This window comes from Copadichromis virginalis, linkage group LG4, assembly GCF_057382275.1.
Source record: "Copadichromis virginalis isolate Kocher_CV1m ecotype Utaka linkage group LG4, C_Virginalis_male_GT1.1, whole genome shotgun sequence".
NCBI lineage: Eukaryota > Metazoa > Chordata > Actinopteri > Cichliformes > Cichlidae > Copadichromis > Copadichromis virginalis.
In genome coordinates this window covers 8443576-8463388 of record NC_140621.1, presented here as the reverse complement: position 1 = coordinate 8463388, position 19813 = coordinate 8443576, and the positions used below count along the sequence as shown (strand labels likewise).

General features: G+C 38.7%; 1 protein-coding gene across 10 annotated transcripts; it reads left to right on the top strand.

Moving 5' to 3' along the window:
- The first annotated feature begins 8820 nt into the window (after positions 1 to 8820).
- On the top strand, positions 8821 to 19354 carry LOC146710761 (uncharacterized). Of its 10 annotated transcripts, none has more exons than XM_085453363.1 (11): positions 8822 to 9181; positions 10399 to 10559; positions 11221 to 11382; positions 11635 to 11743; positions 11849 to 11968; positions 12111 to 12272; positions 16147 to 16260; positions 16454 to 16762; positions 16987 to 17144; positions 17572 to 17629; positions 18583 to 19354. In XM_085453363.1, exons 1-3 carry the CDS (start codon positions 9128 to 9130, stop codon positions 11375 to 11377), a joined length of 372 nt encoding a protein of 123 aa, XP_085309489.1. In that variant the 5' UTR covers positions 8822 to 9127; the 3' UTR covers positions 11378 to 11382; positions 11635 to 11743; positions 11849 to 11968; positions 12111 to 12272; positions 16147 to 16260; positions 16454 to 16762; positions 16987 to 17144; positions 17572 to 17629; positions 18583 to 19354. The 10 variants fall into 10 exon arrangements, 9 of the variants coding, with proteins under 9 accessions (XP_085309491.1, XP_085309489.1, XP_085309484.1 ...); XM_085453358.1 differs by lacking the exon at positions 16454 to 16762 and having other exon boundaries at positions 8822 to 8895; positions 9101 to 9181; positions 18583 to 19346; XM_085453361.1 differs by having other exon boundaries at positions 16454 to 17144.
- Positions 19355 to 19813: the final 459 nt, after the last annotated feature.

Sequence of the window (19813 nt, the reverse complement as noted above, 5' to 3'; positions counted from 1 at the left end):
CCCAGCAAGGGGACCTTGAGTTCTATAAGATAAAGCCATAAACATGTGTATCCGAGTCTTCTATCAAAAGTTACAGCTATTTCTATGAAGTTGTACAAAAACGCTTTCTTTCGCCAAGACAGTGCGTTTCTCACTGTTACATGCATTTGAATGGGGAACTCGACCGAAACAAAGTATAGGTTTTCATTATGTAAATAACTTGGATATCTTAGCTCAAACAGCTGCAAAACCTGTTTTCCCAGCACGGGGACCTTGAGTTCTATAAGATAAATGTTTGTCTGAGTCTTCTATCAAAAGTTACAGCTATTTCTATGAAGTTGTACAAAAACGCTTTCTTTCGCCAAGACAGTGCGTTTCTCACTGTTACATGCATTTGAATGGGGAACTCGACCGAAACAAAGTATAGGTTTTCATTATGTGTATAACTTGGAAATCTTAGCTCACACAGCTGCAAAACCTGTTCTGTTTGCCCAGCACGGGGATATTGAGTTCTATAAGATAAAGCCATGAACATGTGTTTCTGAGTCTTCCATCAAAAGTTACAGCTATTTATATGAAGTTGTTCAAAAACGCTTTCTTTCGCCAAGACAGTGCGTTTCTCACTGTTACATGCATTTGAATGGGGAACTCGCCTGAGACAAAGTATAGGTTTTCATTATGTGAATAATTTTAAAATCTTAGCTCAAACGGCTGCAAAACCTGTTCTGTTTTCCCAGCACGGGGACCTTGAGTTCTATAAGATAAATGTTTGTCTGAGACTTCTATCAAAAGTTACAGCTATTTATATGAAGTTGTACAAAAACGCTTTATTTCGCCAAGACAGTGCGTTTCTCACTGTTACATGCATTTGAATGGGGAACTCGACCGAAACAAAGTATAGGTTTTCATTATGTGAATAATTTTAAAATCTTAGCTCAAACGGCTGCAAAATCTGTTCTGTTTTCCCAGCACGGGGACCTTGAGTTCTATAAGATAAAGTCATGAATAGTATATCTGAATCTTCTATCAAAAGTTACAGCGATTTATATGAAGTTGTTCAAAAACGCTTTCTTTCGCCAAGACAGTGCGTTTCTCACTGTTACATGCATTTGAATGGGGAACTCGACCGAAACAAAGTATAGGTTTTCATTATGTGTATAACTTGGAAATCTTAGCTCAAACAGCTGCAAAACCTGTTTGCCCAGCACGGGGATATTGAGTTCTATAAGATAAAGCCATAAACATGTTTGTCTGAGTCTTCTATGAAAAGTTACAGCGATTTATATGAAGTTGTTCAAAAACGCTTTATTTCGCCAAGACAATGCGTTTCTCACTGTTACATGCATTTGAATGGGGAACTCGCCCGAAACAAAGTATAGGTTTTCATTATGTGAATAACTTGGAAATCTTAGCTCAAACAGCTGCAAAATCTGTTCTGTTTTCCCAGCACGGGGACCTTGAGTTCTATAAGATAAATGTTTGTCTGAGTCTTCTATCAAAAGTTACAGCTATTTATATGAAGTTGTACAAAAACGCTTTCTTTCGCCAAGACAGTGCGTTTCTCACTGTTACATGCATTTGAATGGGGAACTCGACCGAAACAAAGTATAGGTTTTCATTATGTGAATAATTTTAAAATCTTAGCTCAAACGGCTGCAAAATCTGTTCTGTTTTCCCAGCACGGGGACCTTGAGTTCTATAAGATAAAGTCATGAATAGTATATCTGAATCTTCCATCAAAAGTTACAGCGATTTATATGAAGTTGTTCAAAAACGCTTTCTTTCGCCAAGACAGTGCGTTTCTCACTGTTACATGCATTTGAATGGGGAACTCGACCGAAACAAAGTATAGGTTTTCATTATGTGTATAACTTGGAAATCTTAGCTCAAACAGCTGCAAATCCTGTTTTCCCAGCACGGGGACCTTGAGTTCTATAAGATAAAGCACTAAACATGTTTGTCTGAGTCTTCTATCAAAAGTTACAGCTATTTATATGAAGTTGTACAAAAACGCTTTCTTTCGCCAAGACAGTGCGTTTCTCACTGTTACATGCATTTGAATGGGGAAGTCGACCGAAACAAAGTATAGGTTTTCATTATGTGTATAACTTGAAAATCTTAGCTCAAACAGCTGCAAATCCTGTTTTCCCAGCACGGGGACCTTGAGTTCTATAAGATAAATGTTTGTCTGAGTCTTCTATCAAAAGTTACAGCTATTTATATGAAGTTGTACAAAAACGCTTTCTTTCGCCAAGACAGTGCGTTTCTCACTGTTACATGCATTTGAATGGGGAACTCGACCGAAACAAAGTATAGGTTTTCATTATGTGTATAACTTGGAAATCTTAGCTCACACAGCTGCAAAACCTGTTCTGTTTGCCCAGCACGGGGATATTGAGTTCTATAAGATAAAGCCATAAACATGTTTGTCTGAGTCTTCTATGAAAAGTTACAGCGATTTATATGAAGTTGTTCAAAAACGCTTTATTTCGCCAAGACAATGCGTTTCTCACTGTTACATGCATTTGAATGGGGAACTCGCCCGAAACAAAGTATAGGTTTTCATTATGTGAATAATTTTAAAATCTTAGCTCAAACGTCTGCAAAACCTGTTTGCCCAGCACGGGGACCTTGAGTTCTATAAGATAAAGCCATAAACATGTGTATCCGAGTCTTCTATCAAAAGTTACAGCTATTTATATGAAGTTGTACAAAAACGCTTTCTTTCGCCAAGACAGTGCGTTTCTCACTGTTACATGCATTTGAATGGGGAACTCGACCGAAACAAAGTATAGGTTTTCATTATGTGTATAACTTGGAAATCTTAGCTCAAACAGCTGCAAAACCTGTTTTCCCAGCACGGGGACCTTGAGTTCTATAAGATAAATGTTTGTCTGAGTCTTCTATCAAAAGTTACAGCTATTTATATGAAGTTGTACAAAAACGCTTTATTTCGCCAAGACAGTGCGTTTCTCACTGTTACATGCATTTGAATGGGGAACTCGACCGAAACAAAGTATAGGTTTTCATTATGTGAATAACTTGACAATCTTAGCTCAAACGGCTGCAAAACCTGTTTTCCCAGCACGGGGACCTTGAGTTCTATAAGATAAAGCACTAAACATGTTTGTCTGAGTCTTCTATCAAAAGTTACAGCTATTTATATGAAGTTGTACAAAAACGCTTTCTTTCGCCAAGACAGTGCGTTTCTCACTGTTACATGCATTTGAATGGGGAAGTCGACCGAAACAAAGTATAGGTTTTCATTATGTGAATAATTTTAAAATCTTAGCTCAAACGGCTGCAAAATCTGTTCTGTTTTCCCAGCATGGGGACCTTGAGTTCTATAAGATAAAGTCACGAATAGTATATCTGAATCTTCCATCAAAAGTTACAGCGATTTATATGAAGTTGTTCAAAAACGCTTTCTTTCGCCAAGACAGTGCGTTTCTCACTGTTACATGCATTTGAATGGGGAACTCGACCGAAACAAAGTATAGGTTTTCATTATGTGTATAACTTGGAAATCTTAGCTCAAACAGCTGCAAAACCTGTTTGCCCAGCACGGGGATATTGAGTTCTATAAGATAAAGCCATAAACATGTTTGTCTGAGTCTTCTATGAAAAGTTACAGCGATTTATATGAAGTTGTTCAAAAACGCTTTATTTCGCCAAGACAGTGCGTTTCTCACTGTTACATGCATTTGAATGGGGAACTCGCCCGAAACAAAGTATAGGTTTTCATTATGTGAATAATTTTAAAATCTTAGCTCAAACGGCTGCAAAACCTGTTCTGTTTTCCCAGCACGGGGACCTTGAGTTCTATAAGATAAATGTTTGTCTGAGTCTTCTATCAAAAGTTACAGCTATTTATATGAAGTTGTACAAAAACGCTTTATTTCGCCAAGACAGTGCGTTTCTCACTGTTACATGCATTTGAATGGGGAACTCGACCGAAACAAAGTATAGGTTTTCATTATGTGTATAACTTGGAAATCTTAGCTCAAACAGCTGCAAATCCTGTTTTCCCAGCACGGGGACCTTGAGTTCTATAAGATAAATGTTTGTCTGAGTCTTCTATCAAAAGTTACAGCTATTTATATGAAGTTGTACAAAAACGCTTTATTTCGCCAAGACAGTGCGTTTCTCACTGTTACATGCATTTGAATGGGGAACTCGACCGAAACAAAGTATAGGTTTTCATTATGTGAATAATTTTAAAATCTTAGCTCAAACGGCTGCAAAATCTGTTCTGTTTTCCCAGCACGGGGACCTTGAGTTCTATAAGATAAAATCATGAATAGTATATCTGAATCTTCTATCAAAAGTTACAGCGATTTATATGAAGTTGTTCAAAAACGCTTTCTTTCGCCAAGACAGTGCGTTTCTCACTGTTACATGCATTTGAATGGGGAACTCGACCGAAACAAAGTATAGGTTTTCATTATGTGTATAACTTGGAAATCTTAGCTCAAACAGCTGCAAAACCTGTTTGCCCAGCACGGGGATATTGAGTTCTATAAGATAAAGCCATAAACATGTTTGTCTGAGTCTTCTCTGAAAAGTTACAGTGATTTATATGAAGTTGTTCAAAAACGCTTTATTTCGCCAAGACAATGCGTTTCTCACTGTTACATGCATTTGAATGGGGAACTCGCCCGAAACAAAGTATAGGTTTTCATTATGTGAATAATTTTAAAATCTTAGCTCAAACGGCTGCAAAATCTGTTCTGTTTTCCCAGCACGGGGACCTTGAGTTCTATAAGATAAAGCCATAAACATGTGTATCCGAGTCTTCTATCAAAAGTTACAGCTATTTATATGAAGTTGTACAAAAACGCTTTCTTTCGCCAAGACAGTGCGTTTCTCACTGTTACATGCATTTGAATGGGGAACTCGACCGAAACAAAGTATAGGTTTTCATTATGTGTATAACTTGGAAATCTTAGCTCAAACAGCTGCAAAACCTGTTTTCCCAGCACGGGGACCTTGAGTTCTATAAGATAAATGTTTGTCTGAGTCTTCTATCAAAAGTTACAGCTATTTATATGAAGTTGTACAAAAACGCTTTATTTCGCCAAGACAATGCGTTTCTCACTGTTACATGCATTTGAATGGGGAACTCGACCGAAACAAAATATAGGTTTTCATTATGTGTATAACTTGAAAATCTTAGCTCAAACAGCTGCAAAACCTGTTCTGTTTTCCCAGCACGGGGACCTTGAGTTCTATAAGATAAATGTTTGTCTGAGTCTTCTATCAAAAGTTACAGCTATTTATATGAAGTTGTACAAAAACGCTTTATTTCGCCAAGACAGTGCGTTTCTCACTGTTACATGCATTTGAATGGGGAACTCGACCGAAACAAAGTATAGGTTTTCATTATGTGTATAACTTGGAAATCTTAGCTCAAACAGCTGCAAAACCTGTTTTCCCAGCACGGGGACCTTGAGTTCTATAAGATAAATGTTTGTCTGAGTCTTCTATCAAAAGTTACAGCTATTTATATGAAGTTGTACAAAAACGCTTTATTTCGCCAAGACAATGCGTTTCTCACTGTTACATGCATTTGAATGGGGAACTCGACCGAAACAAAGTATAGGTTTTCATTATGTGTATAACTTGAAAATCTTAGCTCAAACAGCTGCAAAACCTGTTCTGTTTTCCCAGCACGGGGATATTGAGTTCTGTAAGATAAAGCCATAAACATGTTTGTCTGAGTCTTCTATCAAAAGTTACAGCGATTTATATGAAGTTGTACAAAAACGCTTTATTTCGCCAAGACAGTGTGTTTCTCACTGTTACATGCATTTGAATGGGAAACTCGCCTGAGACAAAGTATAGGTTTTCATTATGTGAATAATTTTAAAATCTTAGCTCAAACGGCTGCAAAACCTGTTCTGTTTGCCCAGCACGGGGACCTTGAGTTCTATAAGATAAAGCCATAAACATGTGTATCCGAGTCTTCTATCAAAAGTTACAGCTATTTATATGAAGTTGTACAAAAACGCTTTCTTTCGCCAAGACAGTGCGTTTCTCACTGTTACATGCATTTGAATGGGGAACTCGACCGAAACAAAGTATAGGTTTTCTTTATGTGTATAACTTGGAAATCTTAGCTCACACAGCTGCAAAACCTGTTTGCCCAGCACGGGGATATTGAATTCTATAAGATAAAACCATAAATACATAAATCTGAGCCTTCTATCAAAAGTTACAGCTGTCTTCGTGAAGCTGTACAAAAACACTTTATTTCGCCGAGACAGTGCGTTTCTGACTATTACATGCATTTGAATGCAGTTCTCGCACGAAACAAAGTATAGGTTTTCATTATGTGAATAACTCGAAAATCTTAGCTCAAACCTGTTTGCTCAACACGGGGATACTGAATATTATAAGATAAAGCCATAACTACGTAAATCTGAAACTTCTATCAAAAGTTACAGCTAACTTCATGAAGTTGTACAAAAAGGCTTTATTTTACAAAGATAGTGCGTTTCTGACTATTACATGCGAGACATGTGTCTCTTTACTGTGTTTAAGACACTTTACAGGTCCCTCCCCTAATGAAGAGTAGTGAGCAGCTGATTGGACCATGGAACAGGTGACCACGTTCAAAAAGCCGCTCTGACAGCTCCAGAGGGGAGAGAGGGAGAGAGTGTGTGCAACGAGCGAGTAGCCTGACAGCCGTCGCGGTCCTGACCATGGTTTTCCCAGCCTGTGCTTATCTTGTGTATTTGTGTGAGGGTGAATTGTAAAAGCCGCTCCTAGTGCATTAGCTGAGAGCTTAGGCACTCGTGGGCTGAAGCGGAAGGGGTGAGCTGCCTTTTCTTTTGGAATCGTTTTCTCCTGTTTTCTTGGTCAGGGAGCGAGGGATAGCTCTGTCATTTGTTTGTTCTTTTTCTTTCCTAGGGTTTAGTTAGTCTTTTCTGGTTGGTCTTAGTTGGTTTTGTTTATTATTTTGGCCTGGGCTCACCCTGGAGCTATGCTTCTTGTCCTTAAATAAAATCACCTTTTTTTACTCACAACTGGTTTGGATGTTTGGCTTGGGAACCAGGGCGGGGATTTGTATCTCTCTCCTCCAACCTTATGTGCGTCCCTACACGCCTAGATTAGGGGCGTAACATAAATGGAGTTCTCACACGAAACAAAGTATAGCTTTTTATTTTGTGAATAACTTAAAAATCTTAGCTCACATAGCTTTAAAACTGTTTGCTCAATGGGGATATTGAATTCTATAAGATAAAGCCATAAATACGTATATCTGAGTTTCCTATCAAAAGTTACAGCTGTCTTCATGAAGTTGTAAACCCTTTATTTCGCCGAGACAGTGCGTTTCTGACTTTTACATGCATTTGAATGGAGTTCTCGCACGAAACAAAGTATAGGCTTTCATTTTTTCAATAACTGGAAGCTCTTGGCTCAAACAGCTGCAAAACCTGTTTCCCCAGCACGGAGATGCTGAATTGTATAAGGCAAAGCCATATTGATGTGTGTCTGAGCCTTCTATCAAAAGTTACAGGTAACTTCAAGCTGTACAAAAACACAAAAACACAAAAGTTACAGCTGTCTTGAATGAAAGCATTATAGCAGCTTACCTCGATCATGTGGTAGAACAGACACATGGGCCACCTACGTGTCCTTCTACGGCAGGAGTAGTTGCCACAAACCTGCAAAACAAAAAGAAATGATCAGGTGACATGAACAGATTTATACAGCCATAAGCAAGAGATTCTTCCTGCCTGTGGGCGTCAAACTGGACCCCCCCCCCCCCCCCTCCTTACTGTAACTATCAAAACTATCATAGTCTAAAACTATCATCTCATATCAAAACTATTATAATCACATTATCTGACTTTATCAGTTATAACAATGAGAAACGGTAAACAATTTGGCAAATAAATTACTTATAATTGTGCTTACCTGGTCCAAATGATCCACAGTCCCTTTGCATTTGTTATAATCCAGGATGATGTGGGGCTTTCTCTTCCCAGAGTCCTGGACTTGTAGCTCACGGTGCCTGGTGCTCAATAAGACAACCCTTTTTCTTTGCTCAAATCTTTTTTTTTTTTTTGACATGGTAGCATGAAACAGAAGAGCCCTGTCTCCCCATTTCACAGGCTTGTTGTCGTTTCATGTTGAGACCTGTACAGGCCAGCCAGCATCACAAGCCCCATGTAAGCCTGCAACTCCTCATCTATGTCCTTCCAGTCTTTTACTGACCTGTTGCCCCTGCAGGTTGGTGAAATGCAGGATTAACTGCATAATGTCCTCTGCAAAAAAAAGATGGAAAGTGCTCACAGGGCTGCTGATCCTATACGAATTGCATAATGGGTTGGTCCTGGGGTTAAAATGGGGGGAGGAAAAAATGGCAGGACCTCTTCGTGTGTGGGTTGCCACATGATTTCTCCATTTTTAGATCTCTACTGGCCATCCTCCAGTCTTGTCTCTTCCTCCTGCTCTTCTTCCTCCTTCTCCTTCTCCTCCTCCGCACATGAGCTGCAAAGCTCCTCGGTGCCTGGCAAAAATTCTTCTTCGCTGTCAGAAGTATCTCCACTGCTTGTGGAGAGTGCAAAACTGCAGCAACAGCCTCCTCTAAACTGAGTGCACGCTTCATTGTGTCTGTGCAGAAATGACCACTCAGACCAGGCTGCAAAGTATTCTCATAGACTTCAAAGGTGCACCTGAATAAACATGCTATACCATACATCCAATAAGAGAGAGGAGGCACACTTTTGATCAAGAAAAAACATAAGCGCACGCCTTTGATCTCTCTCTCTTTCTCTCTCTCTCTCTCTCTCTCTCTCTCTCTCTCTCTCTCTCTCTCTCTCTCTCTCTCTCACACACACACACACACACACACACATAATACCATTTTATGGTGGTTAGCTGTTTTATTGTCATGCATTTTACAAGGTAAGATAACCATGTCCTGCATTCAAAACCACTGAAAATGTCTATGGTGGTGCTGTGCCTAATATTGTGCTGGTGTATGCTGGGTAATCGCACAGCTAGCGACTGGGTGACTTTATTCACCCGCTTCGGCTGTTATCAGTCCATATCCCCTAGATATGGACCATCTCCTGCTAGATTGTTCAGAAGGTTGTTATCATCCATCCAGATGGAGGATCACTAACAGGAGCGTGGGATGACTCCAGAATCCACTCTGGCTGCAATCCGGTGGATACAGCAGTGTGTACAGGTAAGACCGTTTAAACGGACAGCATTTATAGAATGACTATTAAAAGTCAGACCAGCGAGTGTCAATAATGTTAATGTGGTTATGTTAGTAATACACCGAGTGCTAATATAACAGCTTTAAGATGCATTTGTAGATGTTATTACGTGTTTTACCGTCTTTATGGTGCTAGCTTAAAGTTACGGTGTAAACGTTAGCTTATATTGGAGTAAAGCTGTTACTGTTTAAACGATGTTAGCACAGAAATATTAGCTTCTGTCATGACTGACGAAGTTACTAGTTAATAAAGTTTCCAGTAAAGTGTTTAATCGCAGCCACAGACTGACAGCAAATATCTCGATTAGCTTCAGTGCATCTGTAATAAATATGTGCAAGTTTCAGTGCTTCGTTTAAACTGTATGATACTTATACTGACCCAGGGTCAGTGTAAAATACAATCCTAGCTGTGTGAACAAAGCCTGGCTCCTTTAATCCTGCATGAAAAACCTCAGGATGCAGGCTATTATTACTCTTTCCTGCTGGCACACCTGTCACACCTGAGAGTCAGCTAGAAACTTACAGTGACGTGGACATCATGCAAAGACTGCCAGACTCTGTAATACTGCAAATGATCAGTGACTCAAGTTAACACTAAACTTTAAACGGTACCTCTGTGTCTCTGTGTGCTGAACATTTAGGATTGAGTCAGGCTGCATCTGTGTTAGTCCTCTGACAGACTGGTGACCTGTCCAGGTGTGCTCTACCTATGACTACTGGGACAGGCTCTAGCTCCTGTAATAGAAATTTTATGTTATTCTCATTTAAAGCATTTAAGTGCTTATGCATATGCTTAGTTGTGACACTGTTATAGACTGTTCAATGAAAGTTTCTAAAACTAGATGAACTTACTTCAGCAGTTTGAGAAAACAACTCCCTTTACAGGTGCTGATAACGTCAAGGGCACAAAACAGCATAACCATTGATCCGTTAGGTTTCATAGCGAGACACGTGAAGTGGCAGAGCTGACATGACTGAACTGTGATGTTTGATGTGTGTTTGCTCTCCTGTGCACAGTAATAAATAGCATGATCACAGCTCTTTCTGTGTTGCAGACTTTATTAAAAAAATTCCATGACATCTACTATAACTGAACCAACCTGGTGCTCTTCATTTATGGAGGCTGTTGAGTCTGAATGTTGGATGTTGTGTATCTCGTGTTCTCTGGGCTTTGTTGTCCTCAGTCTTTTTGCAGGATCAGAAAACAAAACCGGGAGGCGCGTAAATGTTTCTTCTCCATGATGTTTCTTCAAATGTTTCTTCTGGATGATGATATGACCGTGACACGGGATGCCACCTTTGGTCTTGTGACGAAGCAAAGCTCAGGAAGAAGTGTGGTTAAATGGTACCCACATGTTGAGAAGGATGTACAGGGCACCTGCAGCCAAATCCAAGCTTCAGCTTAGTTGTAGTTGCAGAATGCTATAGGACTGAGACATCTAAGGCATCAAATGTTTGATTAAACGGATGAAAAAGAGAAGTTTTTTCCCTATAATTATCACTTCTTAAAATCTGTAGCAACTTCAAGTCTGTCAGCATGCTGAGCATGCTCAAAATGTGACAATATATTTTTGTTCAATATTTAATTTCTTTCAGTTGCAATTGTTAAATGAAAAAATATATATTCTTATAATTTTTTATTAATCCTTTATTTATCCAGGTAAAAAATCTCATTGAGATTAAAAATCTCATTTCCAAGAGAGACCTGGCATCATAGCAACAAAAGTCACACACCACATAGGTATACAACATTTAAATTTAGCAAACGAATTTATCAAAAAAAAAACACATATATCTGTATTAGTTTTAGTAAATTAATTTGACACCTGTATTGAAAATACCATATTGTATTCATACAGAATCAGTATGGTATCATTGTTTGTCTGTTCACTGATTGTTGAAGCTAAGAGCTACTTTGATCTGTTTAGATCTAAAGTATCCAAAGTTGAGTTCTAATGTTTCTTCACCCCTGTGTGTGTGATATGTGATTTCCTACATGCTGGCAGGGCAGAGCAGCAGTTTGTGCTCACAGATGGTGACGGTGTGGAGAGACGGTGGTATTTCCTCAGAAGAACCAGCAGAGTCACAAAGGACACCAGTCCATCTCACCACCTTGACTTGCTGACTGATGTTCGTCTGCACTGCACAGAGGAAATCAACTGACCGAGGTTTGTCCAGTGACGTGTTATGAAATGTATATTTGTTTTATGCTTACAGATATGTTTTTCTTGACAGAGGCTCTGCAGAGGTTAGACAAAGCAGAGAAAACATGTGCTTTACATTTTACTGTGATTTATTGAGATATTTGTTGCCTGATGTTCAGCAGGAATGGAGAAATAGAATCAAAGGGAGATGTTTTTCCTGTTTTTGTAATGATGTAAGTAAATCTTCAATATTATTTATTTGCTTGGTTATATTAGGAGCGTTTCTGAGTGAGGGGGAGAGGAGTCATCATCCAGGTAAAGTGACGTGGATCAGTGGATACACTTGTCTCCCCTTTAAAGGAGACGATCCAAGTCATCCTTAAATGTTAGCGCTTTCAAATACACAAACATTTTTAAAGGACAAAAATGAACATCCAACTTTGACTGTAATACAAAATAAATCTTTGCATGTGTGTTTTCAAACTCTCAGATGGGCAGTATATCAGTCTTGGACTGTCTAACCTGCCGGAGCAGCACTGAATGACCACCGCACGAGCATGTTCCTGCAACATTCAGCATCTGATCCTTCATCTGTGTGCTTCTGCTTTTGGTAAGTAGAGTTACCCAACTCCAGTAACTCTAAACACATGCCATCCATTTCTAACGGCCTGGTTACTTCCTGTCAGTTACTTTAGAAACCATGTGGTCACCTGACCTAACACTGTTTCTTCTTCTTCCCCTTAATGTTGAAGTGTCAAATGTCAAACAGCTGGAGAGGAAACTACACCAGTGTACTGGGATGTTTCAGCAACACGTGCCAGATGCTGTTCCTTCATGGTGACATCACCAGAGGCAGTCCCGCCCACCTCAGGACCCATTGATTATGATGATCTGATCCATCAAACCCCCAGCAGGTGAACTTTATTCATGACATAACACCGCAACAATGTAAAAAATTAAACAGCAACAGTCTAAATGTAAAGTGCATTCTAAAGTCCTCTTCAATAAATTGTATGCAAAGAGTCATTCAGGTCACTACAGAACCCAGAGTCTTCATCTTCATCTGGTTGCTTCATTTTTTCTATCCTATATCAGATATTTTAAAGGTTAGCTTAGGTAAAGTTCCATTCTCATGGTGAGGCAAAGTGCTTTATGTGTGTGTGTGCGTGTCATGAACGGCTATAAAAGGCCTATAATTAAAGAACAAAGTGGGGTTTGAGTTCGAGTTGCGGCAGACTGTCACTACTTGTAAATGGAACGCAGCCTTCCTACGGCGGACAGCTAATAACAGGAATCGGACGCGGTCCAGCCAAGTCCACAGCAACCACCATAGCAACCGCCTAGCATGACCTTAAAAACATATTCTGTCTTCATAACTATCAAAATCATGAAATGATTTGCAAAGTGTGAAAGTGTTACAGCTGCAGAGAGCTATGGCGGTATCTATGGAAGCTGTTTACATAGCTAATAATATACGATGTAACCATGGAGACAGTCAGTCACTTGAGCTAGCGGTGCATGTTTACTACAGTGAATAAGGTGATTGAGTGCACAGCGTCCACACTCTGCAGGGGGTAAAGACATTACTTCAATATTGTTTTATATTGATATATATTAGCCTTCTGTTGACCATCACCTCAGGTTCACCATTACAGTTTCAGATTACAGATGCACACTGTCTAAACACATTCAAAAACTCATGTCTCAGAAATAAGCACAGCTGTTCATGTTTGTCATTAGAGTTTTATTTGTAAGAAAATTATGAACTTCATATTGTGCATTAAATAAAAGAACATTTCACAACTCTGAGTCAACAGAAACAGGTAACAGAAATGTCTCTAATGTGTACAGTGTAGTGTAAGCATTAAAAGATCATAAAGGAAAAACTAACATTTATGTGAAACTAATTGTAATAAAAAATGAGCAGGTGCTTTATAGATTTAAAAGAAAGAATCTGAAAACAACACTTTTTTGGTCTAAGTGATCAAAGTAGAAAACAGAACTGATGTTCAAGAACAAACCGTAGCTGCACTAATATTACACATCTCCATTGTTGTGGTGAACAGACATGTTGCTTTTAAAACCACATGCAGTGTGTGACCATGACTGTTCACTGAGACCATGAACGCCACTTCGCTGAAGCATTCTTCTTCTTCTTCTTGCCATTAAATTGGAAGCAGAAGCAGCACGAGCTGATTTGATCTACTGAAAGGAAAAAGCAGAACATCTGAGTTGAAACCAGTCAGCTGAAATCATTAAGACAGGAACAAATTCAATGCAGTGTCTCAAGTGGCTTAGCCTGTTACAACTGTTGATACAAGCTAAATACGGTTAACACACAGTGTCAGGGAGCTCCAGTGTGGGAACTAGTGGCTTTAGGTTTGTAGTCATTTAACTTTCATCCATTCATTCATTTAATTCAGGAGGAAGAAATGCCAGGTTGGTGCAGGCTGGTTACATGCATTTGGTCCCATGCTGTCTTTAATTAAATGACTTGGTTCATTTTATGGCTGGGCTGTATGTGGGGTTATATCATGTTATTTGGGCAGGAGTACCTGTCCCCTGTTAGACTTAGAAAGTTTCTCCATAAGTAGAGTTTCTAACTCTTCTAGCACATCTGTGGCTGACAGCTTTTTGGTGGCTCTTTTTACCCCACACTGGTTGTGAGTGTGTAAATAGCCCCACTAGTTATTTTGGGTTGCAGTTAACTAGGGAGGAAGGGGTGGGTATGCCATGATTAGGTGAATAACAATTATATGTGATACATAAATTTCACAATGCATGCATATATCTCTATCAATTAAACCTGGCCTGAGGGCTGCCATTTTTTACATTCAGTTATTTCTCTTAGAAATGTTGGAACTAAATAATGAATGTGTTACAGCTAAAGTGAAACACTGGTCAGTGTAAATGGCTCATTGGGACACAGAAACCTTTAAATTAAACCTGATATCTAGTGTCAAACAATATCAAAGCTGTAAAAGATGTTTACATTCAGAATTTATAAAACTATGATTGTAAATAAATTCAAACAAGTGAGCTTTTCTCTTTGTGCTGAATATCAACACTGTGGTTTCTTAGACTGTAAGCTTTACTTTAGTGCAACCAGTTGCAGAAGCTGCCACTCCAAATGTCTTTTGATAACAAGAAAAAAATACCTTTTCAGTACACGGCCTGAAGTTCTTCTCCGACATCTTCTGCAATCGGCTTTGTCTGCTGATTTGAAGACAATAAACCATAAAAAAGATGATTTAGTCACTTTGTCTGTGTCATGCAGCTCGAATGTGTCGTGTAACGATGTTGAATAGCCGTCGTTATCCCTCTGCTTTGAGCCTTTTATCAAAAGTTACAGCTAACTTCATGAAGTTGTACAAAAAGGCTTCATTTCGCCGAGACAGTGCGTTTCTGACTATTACATGCATTTGAATGGAGTTCTTGCACGAAACAAAGTATAAGTTTTCATTATGTGAATAACTTGTATTTTACACTGACCCTGGGTCAGTATCAACTTCATGAAGACAGCTGTAACTTTTGATAGAGGACTCACACACACACATATTTATGGCTTTGCCTTATAGAATTCAGCATCTCCGTGCTGAGGAAATAGGTTTTGCAGCTGTTTGAGCTAAGATTTTCAAGTTATTCACAAATTGAAAACCTATACTTTGTGTCGGGCGAGAACTCCATTCAAATGCATGTAATAGCGAGAAACGCACTAACGTGGTGAAATAAAGCGTTTTTCCATAAACTTCATAAAGACAGCTGTAAATTTTGAGAGAAGACTCACACACACATTGGGGGGATATTGAAGTCTATAAGATAAAGCCATGAATATGTTTGTCTGAGTCTTCTATCAAAAGTTACAGCAAGCTCTATGAAGTTGATGAGAAACGCTTTACTTCGCCAAGACAGTGCGTTTCTCACTGTTACATGCATTTGAATTTAGTTCTTGCCCGACACAAAGTATAGGTTTTAATTTGTGAATAACTTGAAAATCTTAGCTCAAACAGCTGCAAAACCTATTTCCTGAGCACTGAGATGCTGAATTCTATAAGGCAAAGCCATAAATATGTGTGTGTGATTCTTCTATCAACAGTTACAGCTGTCTTCTTGAAGTTGATACTGACCCACGGTCAGTGTAAAATACAATCCTAGCTGTGTGAACAAAGCTTGGCTCCTTTAATCCTGCATGACAAACCTCAGGATGCAGGTTATTATTACTCTTTCCTGCTGGCACACCTGAGAGTCAGCTAGAAACTTACAGTGACGTGGACATCATGCAAAGACTGCCAGACTCTGTAATACTGTGAATGATCAGTGACTCAAGTTAACACTAAACTTTAAACAGTACCTCTGTGTCTCTGTGTGCTGAACATTTAGGATTGAGTCTGCATTGACTTTATTTATTGAGACTTTAATGTGCTAAAAGCAGGTTGAAGACAGCTCAGAAACATTTGAAGATTAAAATTTAGCATTATGGCTGCTGGTGGTTTGTAAAGCCTATACTCAGCTGTAGTTTTTGTTACTAATTTATGTTTGTTGTTGTTTAACACAGATTTCAGAAGAGCAAATATGCTTAATAGTTTAACTAGATTTCATTTGTCAGTGTGGGACTGCTGAGTCACCTGAAGAACTCATTTCATTCATTCTCCACATGATGTTCATATACAGAAATGTTTCACAGGAACTGGTTCCTCCCAAACTGTGAACTAGTGTGTTTCCATAGATTATCTCTGTATGAATGTACTTTTAAATGAAGGCAAGTGTTTGTCCTTTTTTGTTCCTCAGTTACAGTACGTGATATCTTGATATCAGGCGGTCAACACTGGGGGAAGACAAGAAGCAGACGTACTTCCAAGAGGGAGCTGCAGTGAGGACACAGCCAGGTCACTGAGGTCAGAGGTCAGAATCTGAAACAGCTCAGGTTTATATTTTAGGGGTTATAAAAAATCAAAATGTATTTATGAAGAAACCTTTAAATAATAGTCATAATTATGATTATTATAAGAAATATCAAACATTTAAGTGGATTTTCTGTTACACATATTGTATTAGCCCTGCAATAAACTGGCAGCCTGTCTTTGTCCTGTATCAGCTGGGATAGGCTTCATCCTCCCGCAACCCTGAATTGGATACATTGTATTCCAATTATGTAATCTGATCATTTACAAACTCAAGGTATCTAATCAAAATGTAAGTAATAATTATAAAATGGGAAAGCAGAAATAAGTGTGACATAAATGTAAATGTGTTAGCTGACATAGAGGACAGCTACATGTAGTCTGAAAAACCTTTGTTGTCAAGTTTGCAGGTATATCAGCACGAGACATTCTTACATAGAAGAGTCTGTTAAAGTCTCTAACTCAGCGAAGCATTATTGGTCCCGTCTGTTTGGATAAATATAGTAAGTTGATGTTTGTCCATTTATTGACACATTTTCTTAAGTGCTTATCCAGTTCAGGATCACAGTGGAGCTGCAGCTGGATATGTTCATTAAATAAACCTTACAAAAGTTAACAATAAACCTGCATCCATGTACGTTGTTGTCCACAGGATAAGAAAATCAAACTGGAACACTGTGGAACATGTTAATAAATGTTTGTGTGTTTATGCCTGTGTCTTTCACAGGAGGCGCTGGAAGGTTTCCCTAATAGTTCCTGGTGAATCAAAGCAGAACCATAAAGGTTGCTGGATTGCATGATGGCCTTACCCCTGAGCAGTCATCCTGTTAAAGGAGGAACCAGTTAGAAGCTGTTTTCAAAGTAGCTGAGCAGATTTCATCTCAAGTAAGCGATTAACTGTTTGTTCATCTGTTCTGCCACTTAAAGAGCATTTAAGGACGTCTTTTGAGTGTCCAGCTGAATTAATTCTACTGGCTCTCATGGTCATTTGTTATTATAAACATATTTTTCATGTTCATCCAGCTATTTAGTAAATTCTATCTATTTAGTAAAATCCGTCAGCTATAAAATGTAATATAAATATAAAAAATATCTAAATATCTCCTGCACTTTATATTTTAATGATGTAAGTCTGTTATCGTGTTACATTAGCATTCCTCACATATCAATGAGATGCTGTACAGTACAATCCTACTGATGCAGCAGAGGGATAACGACGGCTATTCAACATCGTTACACGACACATTCGAGCTGCATGACACAGACAAAGTGACTAAATCATCTTTTTTATGGTTTATTGTCTTCAAACCAGCAGACAAAGCCGATTGCAGAAGATGTCGGAGAAGAACTTCAGGCCGTGTACTGAAAAGGTATTTTTTTCTTGTTATCAAAAGACATTTGGAGTGGCAGCTTCTGCAACTGGTTGCACTAAAGTAAAGCTTACAGTCTAAGAAACCACAGTGTTGATATTCAGCACAAAGAGAAAAGCTCACTTGTTTGAATTTATTTACAATCATAGTTTTATAAATTCTGAATGTAAACATCTTTTACAGCTTTGATATTGTTTGACACTAGATATCAGGTTTAATTTAAAGGTTTCTGTGTCCCAATGAGCCATTTACACTGACCAGTGTTTCACTTTAACTGTAACACATTCATTATTTAGTTCCAACATTTCTAAGAGAAATAACTGAATGTAAAAAATGGCAGCCCTCAGGCCAGGTTTAATTGATAGAGATATATGCATGCATTGTGAAATTTATGTATCACATATAATTGTTATTCACCTAATCATGGCATACCCACCCCTTCCTCCCTAGTTAACTGCAACCCAAAATAACTAGTGGGGCTATTTACACACTCACAACCAGTGTGGGGTAAAAAGAGCCACCAAAAAGCTGTCAGCCACAGATGTGCTAGAAGAGTTAGAAACTCTACTTATGGAGAAACTTTCTAAGTCTAACAGGGGACAGGTACTCCTGCCCAAATAACATGATATAACCCCACATACAGCCCAGCCATAAAATGAACCAAGTCATTTAATTAAAGACAGCATGGGACCAAATGCATGTAACCAGCCTGCACCAACCTGGCATTTCTTCCTCCTGAATTAAATGAATGAATGGATGAAAGTTAAATGACTACAAACCTAAAGCCACTAGTTCCCACACTGGAGCTCCCTGACACTGTGTGTTAACCGTATTTAGCTTGTATCAACAGTTGTAACAGGCTAAGCCACTTGAGACACTGCATTGAATTTGTTCCTGTCTTAATGATTTCAGCTGACTGGTTTCAACTCAGATGTTCTGCTTTTTCCTTTCAGTAGATCAAATCAGCTCGTGCTGCTTCTGCTTCCAATTTAATGGCAAGAAGAAGAAGAAGAATGCTTCAGCGAAGTGGCGTTCATGGTCTCAGTGAACAGTCATGGTCACACACTGCATGCGGTTTTAAAAGCAACATGTCTGTTCAGTACAACGATCGAGATGTGTAATATTAGTGCAGCTACGGTTTGTTCTTGAACATCAGTTCTGTTTTCTACTTTGATCACTTAGACCAAAAAAGTGTTGTTTTCAGATTCTTTCTTTTAAATCTATAAAGCACCTGCTCATTTTTTATTACAATTAGTTTCACATAAATGTTAGTTTTTCCTTTATGATCTTTTAATGCTTACACTACACTGTACACATTAGAGACATTTCTGTTACCTGTTTCTGTTGACTCAGAGTTGTGAAATGTTCTTTTATTTAATGCACAATATGAAGTTCATAATTTTCTTACAAATAAAACTCTAATGACAAACATGAACAGCTGTGCTTATTTCTGAGACATGAGTTTTTGAATGTGTTTAGACAGTGTGCATCTGTAATCTGAAACTGTAATGGTGAACCTGAGGTGATGGTCAACAGAAGGCTAATATATATCAATATAAAACAATATTGAAGTAATGTCTTTACCCCCTGCAGAGTGTGGACGCTGTGCACTCAATCACCTTATTCACTGTAGTAAACATGCACCGCTAGCTCAAGTGACTGACTGTCTCCATGGTTACATCGTATATTATTAGCTATGTAAACAGCTTCCATAGATACCGCCATAGCTCTCTGCAGCTGTAACACTTTCACACTTTGCAAATCATTTCACGATTTTGATAGTTATGAAGACAGAATATGTTTTTAATGTCATGCTAGGCGGTTGCTATGGTGGTTGCTGTGGACTTGGCTGGACCGCGTCCGATTCCTGTTATTAGCTGTCCGCCGTAGGAAGGCTGCGTTCCATTTACAAGTAGTGACAGTCTGCCGCAACTCGAACTCAAACCCCACTTTGTTCTTTAATTATAGGCCTTTTATAGCCGTTCATGACACGCACACACACACATAAAGCACTTTGCCTCACCATGAGAATGGAACTTTACCTAAGCTAACCTTTAAAATATCTGATATAGGATAGAAAAAATGAAGCAACCAGAGATTTAATGATGAAGACTCTAAAACCCACTGTCTTGAAAAGCGTTTTTGTACAACTTCATATAAATAGCTGTAACTTTTGATAGAAGA

Excerpts from the sequence above, each read along its gene's own strand:
- LOC146710761 (XM_085453363.1), top strand. The coding sequence starts at position 9,128 with ATGACTCCAGAATCCACTCTGGCTGCAATCCGGTGGATACAGCAGTGT. Across the intron at positions 9,182-10,398 it reads GGATACAGCAGTGTGTACAG|TCTTTTTGCAGGATCAGAAA; the intron begins GTAAGACCGTTT and ends TGTTGTCCTCAG. Across the intron at positions 10,560-11,220 it reads GGAAGAAGTGTGGTTAAATG|GGCAGAGCAGCAGTTTGTGC; the intron begins GTACCCACATGT and ends ACATGCTGGCAG.